This window comes from Tasmannia lanceolata, unplaced genomic scaffold (assembly GCF_043159265.1).
Source record: "Tasmannia lanceolata isolate RefF3 unplaced genomic scaffold, GAP_Taslan_0.1 ptg000025l, whole genome shotgun sequence".
Taxonomy (NCBI): domain Eukaryota; kingdom Viridiplantae; phylum Streptophyta; class Magnoliopsida; order Canellales; family Winteraceae; genus Tasmannia; species Tasmannia lanceolata.
The window spans coordinates 9,923,787-9,938,203 of NW_027518702.1; the positions used below are offsets into that span (position 1 = coordinate 9,923,787).

The window sequence follows — 14,417 nt, forward strand, 5'->3', positions numbered from 1 at the left end:
TAAAATATTTTATTAATGAAAAAACAGCCATAATACACCGGGGATGACACACATCCACAAAGCTACTATAGCATTATCAGCACAACCAGCACTAAAGTCTAGTCCTCCACTCTCCCTCACAAAGTGTCCCACCACCAGTTAAGGGGGGCAGTAACCGACCGCAGCACGAATGAGATTTTCAGGGTTGATCCTCTGTCTCAATTGGTTAAGGCTTTGGTTTTCAACTTTGAGGTTGGAGGTTCAATCCCAGCTCACCTATAAAAAAACATTTAAAAGAATGGCCATTTGGGGGTTGAGACTACGCTCTGCCTCACAAAGGGTTCCAGACCAGTCACAATTCCCTCTCAGCCTGTGCTGCAAAGATGGTCCTATTTTACAGTTGAGGTCCCTAATTGTGCTGCAAAGGCAGGCCTATTTTATGGCAGAGGTCCCTGATTCCACTACTGCTGATTTTTTTAATGCCCATGAAATGCAATGCCATTAGAAGAATCTGAGGGCCATTCATTGATTTATCAAACCATCTAAAAGTTCTCCACCCCCACAAGACTACAAGAGTGCTCTCATTCCAAAGGATTAGATATCAACCACAAGAGTAAGAAAAAGAATTTCCTTATTTCATAAACATTGCATGAAAATCCATGGCCTTTGGCCTTACATCAACAATAGGCACTTTTTGGCGAACAAGTACCCAAGTGACTAGTCACTTTCTTCAAGCTAAGAGTTAATTTGCCGTCGTGTTGTTGCAGAACTTCAGAACTTCCCACATCTGATTACTATTCCAGAAAGTGTAGTTCTTGTGTCAGGTGTTAAAATGCAGTACAGAGATTAGCCTTCATGTTAGAGAAGAACTCCGGTCGAATCGGGCTGGAAGGGCCGCAGAGCCTACTCCGCTTTGTTTCAGATATTCCCACACGCGAGATAGCAGCTGCCAATGCGTCAACCATAACACAGTCTTCCTGCTTTTCTAACTTCGGGCTCGAGGTTTCCAAAGATGGAAACAGGTTCACGCCGCCTGGGAGAGTGGTATTGGTTACTGTAATTCTCTTCAACTCCACTGCAGGTGTGATGGCAACTTGGCTAGAAAATTCTCCATGATCTCTAACTTTAGTCTTGACTGTTTGTGTCTTGAACAATTGTTCCGTGTGAAAGACAATCCATGGATGTCCTGCAAAGCATTTAACAGTCAAAAAAATTTGACTAGAGTTTTAAACAGATAAAGTAAGTGAAATGGGGAGAAGGTCAAAATACATACTTAATACTTGGTCTGCTGTTAGTCTCATTGAAACATCCCTCGTCAGCATTTGCCCTATGAGATCTCGAGCAGGTTTGGATATTGAATCCCAAAGCCCCGTATCGAAATCAAGCTTCACATTTTTAATTGCCTCGAACATTGCTTCTTGAGAGTCCCCTTGAAATGGGAGGACCCCAACCAACATTGCGTGAAGGAGCACACCGGCGCTCCAGATATCTACTTTTTCAGAATAATGCCCCACAATAACTTCCGGGGCAAGATAGGCTGGACTACCAGCCAAACCAGATACTCTTTGACCTGTAAACAGTACACACTCACATGAGAAAAAGATAATTCAATACAAGACAATCAACATATATGAGAAGAATGAGAAATCCTTAATAAACATAGTAACATACTTTATATACAACTTCCGGCGGAAATTTTTAGATTGTTTCCATATGTGTTTGAAAAAAACAGGAATAATGTTTTGTCAAGAAGTACAGTGTCACCATTCAAAACAAAAAAGCAAGAAGTACATTGTCATCAAAATGCCCCCACATGTGTTAACTAATTGGTGAACAACAAGAAGGCTTTAGATAAAAGAGGAATCAAATAGGGTTGTTATTACAGAATATGTTACTATTATGATTCCAAGAGGGGTGCCGCTGAGTCAACATGGTCATAGCAAAGGGCCAAATCCAATCATGTGCCTCAGCTAGCCAAACATTCCAACTCAAAACCCATCCCCCACCCAATAAAGAGGAAAAAAAGAAGAGATTGTATTGCCAACCGTAAAATAATCTATAATAGCACAAGGTAAAAATTTCCAAAGTGTTTTCCCAGACCCACAAAAAGGAGGTCTTCTTCCAAGGTTATTGAATCATCCCCTTTGAAATTTACCAGTTCTAAAACTACGCCATTTTTTTCATGAATTTTCAGAGCACTAGAAATGAATCGCACGCAGTTTGAAGGAAAATGTCAGTTCCATGATTACATCTACAATTACCTTCTATTATTAAGGAGCACAAGCTAAATTCACATTTAAAACCATGCCATTTTTCAAGAATTTTGAGAGCACTAGAAATTAATTGTGTGCAGCTTCAATGATACATCTACAATTACCTTCTATTATTAAGGAGCACAAGCTAAAATCACATATGTTTTCTATAGAATGACAAACAAGTAACTTGAGGAGTTTGTGAACACCTAGTTGGATAAGTAACTTGTAGAGTTCATGAACATCGTCTTGCTCCTAAAGTAACAATGTGTAAAGAATATGAAGCTCGCACATACATACATAAAACTACAGTAGTACTATGGCAAGAGCCAGTGTGTGAATGAAAGGTCTTATTAACCATTGAGTTCGATCACGATCTGTTTCTTTGAGCACATGATGCAGAAGTTGCAATAAAAGGTAATGTTTCCGTAATTCCCATTAAAGGGAGATAAAATATAGAGTCGAAAAATAATCTGTAACATTCAAAGCAGCATACATGTTCATTTAGATTTTGTGAATGCAGAACCATACAGCATTTAATTTAAAATATGAAAAGAAAATAAAAATGTATGAAACTATCTGAATTGGGAAAGAACAATTACCATCTGAAAACCGCTTGGATAATCCAAAGTCTGCAAGCTTCAACTTGCCCGACGTCGAAAGAAGGATGTTTTCCGGCTTTATGTCACGGTGAATGACCCCCATGTCGTGGCAATACTTGATGACTAAAATTAGTTCCTTGAGTAAATTAGCAGCCCGGTGCTCTGAATATCTCCTTGTCTTGATCATCTCATCAAGGAATCGCCCTCCAGAGCACAACTCCATGACTAGATGGAAAGATTCAGAATCCTCATACACGGCCTCTAGAGTCACCACACTGGGATGACCAGATAGGTGTTGCATTATCTCCACTTCCATATGAGGAGTCTCTTTCCCCATTTTTGTCAACGTCTTGCAAGCAAACTCAGCTACATTGGACTTACTCCGACATAAGCGGACCGACCCAAATTTCCCCTCCCCTATTTTGTGGCCTAGAATGTATTCTTTCTCAAGCTTCTTCTTTCTGCCCATTTGAGTGGCAGATTCAATGCACCCTAACTTCCTCTTGAGACCTCTACCACGGAGATCATAAGGTGAATTTCCGCAAGGATGGGCACTTGGAATGCCAATGAGCCTACTCTTGGCAGAACCTTCTTCCTGCTTTTGATTCTGGCACTTCTTCATCAGCCGTGAACAATCCTCAAACAATAAGTTTGGCCCCATGATCGATGAAGAGAGATCAGATCGAATTGGACTGTCACTCCCTTTCCTTGACTGCCTAAACATTAATAAAAACAATGTAATCAGTATACTACAAATAACAACAATGACAACAATGCAATCAGCACATCAGAAAAAAAAAAACTAATGGAAATCTTTAATGGGACTAGGAGGATTGTAGAGAAGGAATCGGGGAGAAAGAGAAGTTAAGGTTTACAGAAAAAGGGTGTTGAAAGGGTTGAAAGAGGATTGGAAACAGCCAATAAAGATTAATGGAAATATTGAAAAGGGATTAGATGAGGTTAAAAAATACAACTAATGGATATCTTGTTAAGAGAGTTGACAACCGATTGTGCAAGTGCTAAAATGATTAGTAGACTCAAAATTACGTTTAAATGAGAGTCCAACAATCCGTTTAGCACTAATAATCGGTTGTCATAATCTTAAACGAACATGCCCTAAGATGATGACAACTGATTGTGAGTGCCAAACCCATTATTGGAATCCAGGTTTGGCATTTGCAATTGGTCGTATGACGTTAAAGGGAGTGTAGGCTGTACAATAAAAGATAAAAGTAATATTTGATAACAGCAGACTCTTGAAAAGTAGTCTGCTGGATTTCACATCACTTTGACTGTTAGAAACTAATGAAAATCTTTCATACAACATGAACTGTTAGAGACTAATGGAAATCTTTCATACATCACCTTGGTGTTGAAACTGTTAGAAACAAATGGAAATTTTTCATGGGATGGAAATGTTTCATACTCGGAACCGTTAGAAACTAATGGAAATCTTTCTAATGAAAATCTTTCATACATAACTGTTAGAAACTAATGGAAATCTTTCATGGGATGGAAATGTTTCATATCACCTTGGTGTTGGAACTGTTAGAAACTAATGGAAATCTGTCATGAGGTACGGTTGAAAACACACTGGAATCAAATCAAATAAAGTACCTCGCTTTATACGTATTGCCCGACGTCGAAAGAAGGATGTTTTCCGGCTTTATGTCACGGTGAACGACCCCCATGTCGTGGCAATACTTGATGACTAAAATTTGTTCCTTGAGTAAATTAGCAGCCCGGTGCACTGAATATCTCCTTGTCTTGATCATGTCATCAAGGAATCGCCCTGCAGAGCACAACTCCATGACTAGATGGAAAGATTCAGAATCCTCATACACGGCCTCTAGAGTCACCACACTGGGATGACCAGATTGGTGTTGCATTATCTCCACTTCCCTATGAGGAGTCTCTTCCCCCATTTTTGTCAACGTCTTGCAAGCAAACTCAGCTACATTGGACTTACTCCGACATAAGCGGACCGACCCAAATTTCCCCTCCCCTATTTTGTGGCCTAGAATGTATTCTTTCTCAAGCTTCTTCTTTCTGCCCATTTGAGTGGCAGATTCAATGCACCCTAACTTCCTCTTGAGACCTCTACCACGGAGATCATAAGGTGAATTTCCGCTAGGATGGGCAGTTGGAATGCCAATGAGTCTACTCTTGGCAGAACCTTCTGCCTGCTTTTGATTCTGGGACTTCTTCATCTGCTGTGAACAATCCTCAAACAATAAGTTTGGCCCCATGATCGATGAAGAGAGATCAGATCAAACTGGACAGTCACTCCCTTTCCTTGACTACCTAAACATTAATAAAAACAATGTAATCAGCATATTAGGAATAACAACAATGCAATCAGCACATCAGAAAAAAAAAAAAAAAAAAAAACTAATGGAAATCTGTAATGGGACTAGGAGGATTGTAGAGAAGGAATCGGGGAGAAAGAGAAGTTAAGGTTTACAGAAAAAGGGTTGAAAGAGGATTGGAAACAGCCAATAAAAATTAATGGAAATATTGAAAAGGGATTAGATGAGGTTAAAAAATACAACTAATGGATATCTTGTTAAAAGAGTTGACAACCGATTGTCCAAGTGCTAAAATGATTTGTAGACTCAAAATTACGTTTAAATGAGAGTCTAGTAATCGGTTTAGCACTAATAATCGGTTGTCATATTCTTAAACGAACAGGCCCTAAGATGATGACAACTGATTGTGAATGCCAAACCCATTATTGGAATCCAGGTTTGGCATTTGCAATTGGTCGTAAAATGTTAAAGGGAGTGTAGGCTGTACAGTCAAAGATAAAAGTAATATTTGATAACAGCAGACTCTTAAAAAGTGGTCTACTGGACTTCACGTCACTTTGACTGTTAGAAACTAATGAAAATCTTTCATACATCACGAACTGTTAGAGACTAATGGAAATCTTTCATACATCACGAACTGTTAGAGACTAATGGAAATCTTTCATACATCACGAACTGTTAGAGACTAATGGAAATCTTTCATACTGTTAGAAACTAATGGAAATCTTTCTAATGGAAATCTTTCATACATCACCTTGGTGTTGAACCGTTATAAACCATGGAAATCTTTCATGGAGGTATGGTTGAAAAGACACTGGAATCAAATATAGCTAGTACCTCGACCCCCAGAATATAAAATCTTCCTCAAAAAATTTATAGGAAAATAATTGAAAAGGCATTGGAAAAGGTAAAGGCCATGTCTCCAAGAATATTTTTTTCCATGATAAATCGTTTTGAGATGAAGCTAAAAATCAGGAGAAAAAAAACGTAGGAAACTAGTGTCTTCAGTGATGATATGTGGCTAAAAAAATCAGAAAAAGGTCGAACTAGAGTTTTTTTTGTTTTAATGAGATTAGTAGGCTCTTGTCTAGAAAAGGATTTAAAGTGAAAGAAAAGCTAATACAGAAAAAAGCGTGCGGGGAGAATAAAACCAAGAAAGAAGAAGAAGAAGAAGAAAATCTGGGAATGAGAGACATGGATCTTACCTTCAATGAGAGAATTTGTTTGGTCAATGGAAAATGGAGAGTATGAAAACAGAACAGTGAGCAACTTTAACGACCCGTCCTGAAAATCTGCCTTGAATAGTGAATGAGTATGACTCTCTCCCTTTCCGTTTAAGAGAGAGCGAGTATGGTGCAACTCGGGTCGATTTTTTAGAATTCGGGTTGAGCTTTTACCTTAAAATCGGGTCGGGTTCGGGTTGATTCCTATTCATTTTTTAGCAACAGTTCAACCGACCCTACCCAACCCAAGTTGCACCATAGAGAGAGAGAGAGAGAGAGAGATTTTCTCTATAAAAAAAGGTTTATAAACCCAAAACTTGTATTTTAATCTAGGGATTTTTTCCAATAAGTCATTGCTTTGCATTCGGGTCGGGTTCAACCCGAAAAGAAGTAGGGCGGGGTTGGGTATCTTTCGGGTCGGGTTCAAGTTCGGGTTTAATTTTCCTAACCCGGGTTGAGTTCAAGTTGGGCTCGGGCAACCCGACTGAGTGAAACCCAATATTTTCTTTATCAGTTTTTTAGATTTTAGTTTGTACAATTATGCCTAAAGACTCAGGTCGTCCAGTTCAGGTTGGAAAAAAGGGTTCCTCTAGTTGGGTTGGGTTGGGTTGGGTTGAATCTCATCGGGTTGAAACTCAGACCGGGTCGTGTTCGGGTTGAGTAGAGAGTTCCTCAGGTTGGGTTCAGGTAGGCCTCAATCCGACCAGAGTTGCAACCGTGCTTAGCAAAATTATTGCTAGTCACTAAGAATTTCATATTTACCAATTAGTCCCTTATTTTGAAAATAATTGCGCACCATCCAATTACATTCCTCTATTAAAAATTTTAAAATGACAAAACTACCCTCAGCCTTCTCTCATGCAAATTTTTTGGGGAAAAATACACTTTGACCCCCAGTGGTTTCTGACACATTCAACTTAACCCCTAATGTTTAAAAAGTTACAAGTAGACCTCCTGTGGTTTCAATTTGTATTAGGTAGGCTCCCTCAGTTGACGGTTCGTCCACAGATTGAAGGGTTAGGATGATCCAATGGAGCTGATTGTTTGGATGATCCAAAGCGTTCATTTGATGGGCCCTGACATAGATAGGGTGTGCCTAAAAAATCAGCTCCATCGGTTCATCCTAACCCTTCAATCTGTGGACGAACCGTCAACTGAGGGGGTCTACCTTACACAAATTGAAACCACAGGGGGTCTAAGTGTATTTTTCCCAAATTTTTTTGTTTATGGCACTCCATATTTTATAAATCCCTGCTTCTAGGTGGGTTCTCCAGATTAAAAGCTAATTAGAAAAGTAGAAGATAAGGATTAATTACCTTGTAAGATGAACAATAAATGGATCGGGCCAAACTGTTTAATAATCCAGACCGTTTATCTTCCGATTGAGACGATCTTCATAATTTGATGGTCTATAAGAAGAATGATAAACTGAAGGACCCAGATGATCCACCTTACACAGCACATCAGCACATGGGTTAGGTAATTTGGACCGTTGATCAAGTGGCCCCCACCAGCCAATACTGTCGTCAAACTGTGGGGTCACCATTGTCCAGCTACCCTCATTACCATAACCTAATTGCAAAATCCACCCTATTGGTAGTGCAACCAAGTTGCACTTGGCTGCAATTTGTGTAAACTGCAGTCTACATGGGTTATGACTAGTTTAGGTGTGGATCTAGGGTACCATATGAGTTATTGCAGGCATTGTTTTAAATTTCGGTTGGGTTCAAAATCATATACATTTCAGTTTCGGTTTCAATTTCGTGCCGAAATTAGGTCATTTTGACCGAAATTATAGTAACTTCGGTCGACCGAAAATTGCAAAAAAAAAAAAAAAAAAAAAATTCGGTTTCAGTCCCTACCGAAACCGATATTTAAATCCATGATTGCATGCTACAAACAACTTGCACAATGCTAATAGTTTTCACAACCAAATTGACCCCATGTCATAAACAGGAGCTGATATATTCACCCCCTCTGGTACTAACCACACCACAGGGCTTCTCTCATTTTTGCCTAGCAGAGAATGGGAAGGGATGAAAAATTTGGAAGAATACCATTTGCCTAGCTTAAGCATTAATAAACAGGTGAATCAAGGCTCACAAAGAACCCTGCTTGAGACCCACTTTTAGAAAGAAACCATTGCCAATTCCCCCCTCAGCCTCTGTTGTAGATGGGCCTATTTTATGGCAGAGGTCCCTAATTTCCGCTGTGATATTTTCCAATTTCAAAGCAAACTAATTTATTTAATGCCCAAGAATCTGCGCGCCATTCATTGATTTATCAAACCATCTAAAAGTTCTCAACCCCCACAAGAGGGCTTTCATTCCAAAGGATCAGACATTTAACAACAACAGTAAGAAAAAGAATTTCCTTATTTCATAAACATGGTATGAATATCCATGGCCTTTGGCCTTACATCAACAGTAGGCACTCATGCCTTCTATTTACAAGAGATTTACACAGCAGTTAAACTAGTATATACAGTCACATATCAAAGAATAAATGAATTTCTGCCTTTGGAGAACAAGTACCCGAGTGACTCGCCACTTTCTTCAAGCTAAGAGTTAATTTGCCGTCGTGTTGTTGCAGAACTTCAGAACTTCCCATGTCTGATTAATATTCCAGAGAGGGTAGTTCTTGTGTCAGGTGTTAGACATCAAACTCAAAATGCTGTACAGAGATTAGCCTTCATGTTAGAGGAGAACTCCGGTCGAATCGGGCTGGAAGGGCCGCAGAGCCTACTCCGCTTTGTTTCAGATATTCCCACACGCGAGATAGCAGCTGCCAATGCGTCAACCATAACGCAGTCTTCCTGCTTTTCTGACTTCGGGCTCGAGCTTTCCAAAGATGGAAACAGGTTCACACCGTCCGGGAAATTGGTGTTGGTTACTGTAATTCCCTTCAATTCTACTGCACGTGTGATGGCGTCTTGGCGGGAAAGTTCTCCATGATCTCTAACTTTAGTCTTCATTGTTTGTGTCTTGAACATGTTTTCCGTGTGAAAGACAATCCATGGATGTCCTGCAAAGCATTTAACAGTCAAAATTGTGACTAGAGTTTTAAACAGATAAACAAAGTGAAATGGGAAAAGGCCAAAATGAATACTTAATACTTGGTCTGCTGTTAGTCTCGTTGAAACATTCCTCGTCAGCATTTGCCCGATGAGATCCCGAACAGGTTTGGATATCGACTCCCATAGCCCCGTGTGGAAATCAGGCTTCACATTTTTAACAGCCTCGAACATTGCTTCCTGAGAGTCCCCTTGAAATGGGAAGACCCCAACCAACATTGCGTGAAGAATCACCCCGGCGCTCCAGATATCTACTTTCTCATAATAATGCCCTACAAGAACTTCTGGGGCAAGATAGGCTGGGCTACCTGCCACACCAGATAATCTCGGACCTGTACACAGTATACACTCAAATAAGAAAAAGACGATGAAATACATGACAATCAACATCTGTGCAAGAAGAATAAGAAATCCTTAAGATACATAGTAACATACTTGGCTGAAATTTTAAGTAGTTTATATTCAAATTTATTTCAAAAAACTAGGAATGTTGTTTGTTCAAGAAGCACAGTGTCACCGTTCATCAAAATGCCCCCACACGTCTTGACTAATTGGTGCAAATTTTCTCTTCACAAGAAAAATTTGACACCTTCATTGAACAGCAAAAAGCCTTTAGATGAAAGATGCAGCAAATTGTTTTGTTATTACAAAATACGTTGGGATTATGATTCCAAGAAAGGCCTCTTTTTTTTTTTTTTTTGAAAATTGACATATTTCATTAATATTAAGATGGCAATCAAGACCAATAGTCCCATCTTGCACTACAAATATTAAGGTGAAGTAGGCCGACATGCCGGCACCAGTCCAAAAGATAAACAGAGCATTGATATTAGTTTGTTTTCACCCCTATACTTTTCTAAAGACTGTTCTTTATAACATCTTCCGACCCCCATTTATGGATCACCTATGGAGGATTATGCCACCACACAGTAACCGGCGAACAGCCTAATCCCTTAAAAGAATCGACTTGCAAGACTGGGGAGATAAACGCATTTGTCTCCTTTGAATTCATCCCTTCGAAACTCCTGTTCCCCCAATGAAACTAGATAAACTAATGAGACAAAACAGAACGATAGGAACACTCTATCAAGATACTGCAATAGAACCTAAAATCAGGGTATGTATTTTACCAATTCTATTCAATAGGTCCTGGGCAAAACATTCTTCCGATTCTCAAGCGAGTAAATTGCACCTTCCACATACTATTGAATCCAACCTAATCTCTCATAAAAACTGAAACGTGGTTTCTGTTTCTCTATTTCCCGGTCCTCTTTACATTCTCCTACTTCTTTTCTTCTGATCCTTCCCTATTCTCTCCTGTTCCTCTTAACTCTTCACGATTTAGGTTCTATTTTATTTGCCATTTCCTTCTCTACTCTGTCCTCTACAACTTTGGATTGCTCTCCAAGGAACATCGCCCTGGTTTTGACCATAGTCTCCTGATAAGAGAATCCCAAGGCGTCTCCCATTACTAAGAATTTCTTAAAGCTCTCCAGTTCAGGGTGCCCAGGGTCGTCACCCCAGGAAAGGCCTTTGTAATGATATAATCAAATTAACTTGTAGCTAATTTAAAGGTAGATTGATAATATATGGTAGAAAAATAATCTGTAATACCCAAAATAGCATATGCATATTCATTAAGAGCCTGTTTGTTTTAGATTATGACAACTGACTGTGAAGTCCCCATCCGATTATTGTACCGAAAATTGCACTAAATTTGAGTCCAATAATCGGTTGGGGACTCCGCAATCGGTTGTCATAATCTAAAACAAACAGGCCCTAACATGTTGTGAAAGAGAATCCTACAACATTAAATTTAAAATGTGACAAGAAAATAAAAATGTATGAAACTATCTGAATTGGGAAAGTACAATTACCATCTGAAAAACGCATGGATATTCCAAAGTCTGCAAGCTTCATCTTGCCTGATGTAGAAATAAGGATGTTTGCTGGCTTTATGTCACGGTGAACGACCCCCATGTCTTGGCAATACTCGATAACTAACATCAGTTCCTTGAGTAAGTTAGCAGCCCGGTGCTCTGAATATCGCCCCTCCTTGATCATCTCATCACGCAATCGCCCTCCAGAGCACAACTCCATGACTAGATGGAAAGATTCGGAATCCTCATACACGGCCTCTAGAGTCACCACACTGGGATGACCAGAGAGGTGTTGCATTATTTCCACTTCCCCATGTGGAGTCTCTTCCCCCATTTTTGACAGCGTCTTGCAAGCAAACTCAGCTCCATTGGACTTACTCTGACATAAGCGGACCAACCCAAATTTCCCCTCCCCTATTTTGTGGCAGAGAATGTATTCCTACTCAAGCTTCTTCTTTCTGTCCATTTGAGTGGCAGCTTCAATGCATCCTAACTTCCTCTTGAGACCTCTACCACGGAGATCAGAAGGTGAATTTCCGCCAATGCCAACAAGTCTTCTTTTGGCAGAACCTTCTGCCTGCTTTTCATTTTGGCACTTCTTCATCTGGATCGAACAATCCGATAAGTTTGGCCCCATGATCGATGATGAGAGATCAGATCCACAGGAATTTCACTCCCTTTCCTCGACTACCTAAACATTAATAAAAACAATGTAATCAGAACATTAGAAATAGCAACAATGCAATCACCACATCACCAAAAAAAAAAAAAAACCACTAATGGAAAGGGTTGTGTAGAGAAGGGATTCAGGAGAAAGAGAAATTATGGTTTACAGAAAAAGGGTGTTGAAAGAGGATTGGAAACAGCGAATAGAAACTAATGGAAATGTTTAATGGCATTATGAGAAAAAGGGTGTTGAAAGCAAGGTTTTAAATCTCGGTTTCGGTCATCACCGAAACCGAAATGTTTCGGTTGTTTCGGTTTCGGTACGAAATTTCGGACGAAATCTTGTAAAAATTTCACCGATCGGAAATTTCACTGAAATTTTATCGAAACGAAACGTTTCGGCCGAAAATTCCGAAACGTTTTGGCGAAGTTTGGTACTTTTCCGACTCACTGTGAATTTCATTTCGTTTTTCACCGAAACCGAAATATTTCGGCTTTCGTTTCGGCCGAAATTTAAAACCATGGTTGAAAGGGTTGAAAAGAGATTAGAAGAAGTAGAAGAGACAACTAATGGAAATCTGGTTAAGAGAGTTGACAACCGATTGTGAGTACCAAATATCAAAGGTTGCCACTTACAATCGGTTGTCTAATGTTAAACTGTTAAAGGAGTGTAGGCCGTATCATAAAAGATAAAAGTACCGATCTTCATATTTGATCCAACAGCAGACTCTTAAAAAGTAGTCTGGTGTTAGATCAAACATCAAAGATGTTACTACCCACATTGGACTTCACAGCATCATATAAAATCTCTAATGGAAATGGTGTTGGAACAGAACAGGTAAAAAGTATGTTAGAAACTAATGAGATTAAAGTTAAGGTTTATAAGAAAATGGTGTTGAAATGGTTGAAATCAAATATCAAAGGTGGTTTCGCTCACACTAGACTTCACGGCTGGGCACAATATAAAATCACCGTGCTCCGTTTGGTTGCCAGTTAAATTTTGGTCCCAGGAAGAGTTAGTTAAATTTTGGTCCCATCCCATGTTTGGTTGCCTTTTAGCACTAGGTTTTTTTTAATCCCACTCTTGTAATGATTGCTTGTGTGGTGAAAAAAAAGTCCTCGAAGTATCCTTTTACCGGGTATTTTTTTCTCCCACATAACTCCCAGGAACAAAAAAACCCGGCAACCAAACAGATTAAAGTTTTATGAGAAAAAGGTGTTGAAATGATTGGAAAGGCATTAGAAAAGGTTAAGGCCATGTCTCCACAATTTATTTATTTTTTCATAATTGTTATGAAAAACCTCCCAACAGCGATCTGCGATTTCAATGGCAAAGCAAACGGAATCAAGCAAACACAAACAACGCATAAAGACACAAAGATTTACATGGTTCAACAAATCCTACATCCACGGCAGAGGTAACGAGAAAATCCACTATCAAGTGAAGATTACAAGAGAAGCTCATAATCTCTCACCAAAACCCACACAAACCCTAGCACGCTCCTTTTCACCGCCGGAGCAAGGAATTTGCACTTTTGTGTGTGTGTGTGTGTGCGCGCGCCTAGGGGGACTAATCTACGCTTGCCGTCATTGGTCATTGGACACTAAACTAGCTAAGCATGCATGTACATCCATGCACCATAAAAGTGATTTTGCAAGTGGCCCCCTCATGCTATATGTGCCTCCGCTTCTGCTCCTTTAACATCCTTTTCTGCTCTCAACCCTCTTTCAAAAGAGGACTGCGAAATTAGCCATAAAAGCCCCTTTATATAAAGCAGGCCATAACTTATTCTTATCAGGCCCAAGACAAATAAAACGGGCCGGGCAAATAAAAGGGCCGCAACCGGGTCGCAGAAAATATTTCAGACCCCAATCGGGTTGAATTCAAGACACCCAACTCAACAATGATAAATGGTTGTCTCCAATTGTCTTGGGTGACAAGATGTAGCTAAAAATCGGTAGAGGTGAATCTGATTTTGAGTAGAGTTTTTTGTTTCCTAATTTTCATCGCCCGAGTCTTAATTTTTCATCTATCTCTACTTGTGGGGACATTGAAACTAATGGAAATATTTATGTTAAGAGGGAGAAATTAGGAGAGTGTTAAAGTGACTACAAAAAAATAGGAAAGAGTTGAAAAGAAAATAGAAACCAATAGAAATTTTTAATGAGAATAGTAGTTTTTTTTCTAGAAAAGGATTTGAAGTGAAAGAAAACCTCTAATACTGAAAAAACATGAGCATTATAATGAAGAATAAAACAAAAAAGAAGAAGAAGAAGAAAATAGTAGACAAGCAAGGGCGGAGCTACCTGTAGCATAAGGAGGGCAGTTGCCTCTGTTGAGTTGGGCCAAATCCTTAGTAGGCCCTCAATTTGGCTCAGCCCCCCCCCCCTTTAAAATTTGATGGCCTGCCCCCCTTATGTATAAGCCTGCCC

The 14,417-nt window shown here is 39.5% G+C and overlaps 1 protein-coding gene and 1 pseudogene across 4 annotated transcripts; both read right to left on the reverse strand.

Moving 5' to 3' along the window:
- Positions 1 to 480: 480 nt before the first annotated feature.
- Positions 481 to 6,434, reverse strand: LOC143857914 (serine/threonine-protein kinase PEPKR2-like). 3 transcript variants are annotated; one of them, XM_077368460.1, is made up of 5 exons: positions 6,348 to 6,434; positions 4,451 to 5,137; positions 2,834 to 3,549; positions 1,253 to 1,549; positions 481 to 1,165 (listed from the first exon to the last, which is right to left on the reverse strand). In XM_077368460.1, the coding sequence occupies exons 2-5, from the start codon at positions 5,080 to 5,082 to the stop codon at positions 807 to 809; spliced, it is 2,004 nt and encodes a 667-aa protein (XP_077224575.1). In that variant the 5' UTR covers positions 5,083 to 5,137; positions 6,348 to 6,434; the 3' UTR covers positions 481 to 806. The 3 variants fall into 3 exon arrangements, with proteins under 3 accessions (XP_077224575.1, XP_077224577.1, XP_077224576.1); XM_077368462.1 differs by lacking the exon at positions 6,348 to 6,434 and adding an exon at positions 5,897 to 6,204; XM_077368461.1 differs by lacking the exon at positions 6,348 to 6,434 and having other exon boundaries at positions 4,451 to 5,265.
- Positions 6,435 to 8,882: 2,448 nt separating this feature from the next.
- LOC143858167 (serine/threonine-protein kinase PEPKR2-like) lies at positions 8,883 to 11,964 on the reverse strand (annotated as a pseudogene). The gene is made up of 3 exons (XR_013238879.1): positions 11,316 to 11,964; positions 9,474 to 9,770; positions 8,883 to 9,389 (listed from the first exon to the last, which is right to left on the reverse strand). The product of XR_013238879.1 is annotated as a serine/threonine-protein kinase PEPKR2-like (transcript).
- Between the last annotated feature and the right edge of the window lie 2,453 nt (positions 11,965 to 14,417).

Coding starts and splice junctions, on each gene's coding strand:
- LOC143857914 (XM_077368460.1), bottom strand. CDS start 5,082: ATGGGGCCAAACTTATTGTTTGAGGATTGTTCACAGCAGATGAAGAAG. Junction 3,550..4,450: donor GGCAATACGTATAAAGCGAG/GTACTTTATTTG, acceptor ATTAATGTTTAG/GCAGTCAAGGAAAGGGAGTG. Junction 1,550..2,833: donor ATCCAAGCGGTTTTCAGATG/GTAATTGTTCTT, acceptor TACTGTTTACAG/GTCAAAGAGTATCTGGTTTG.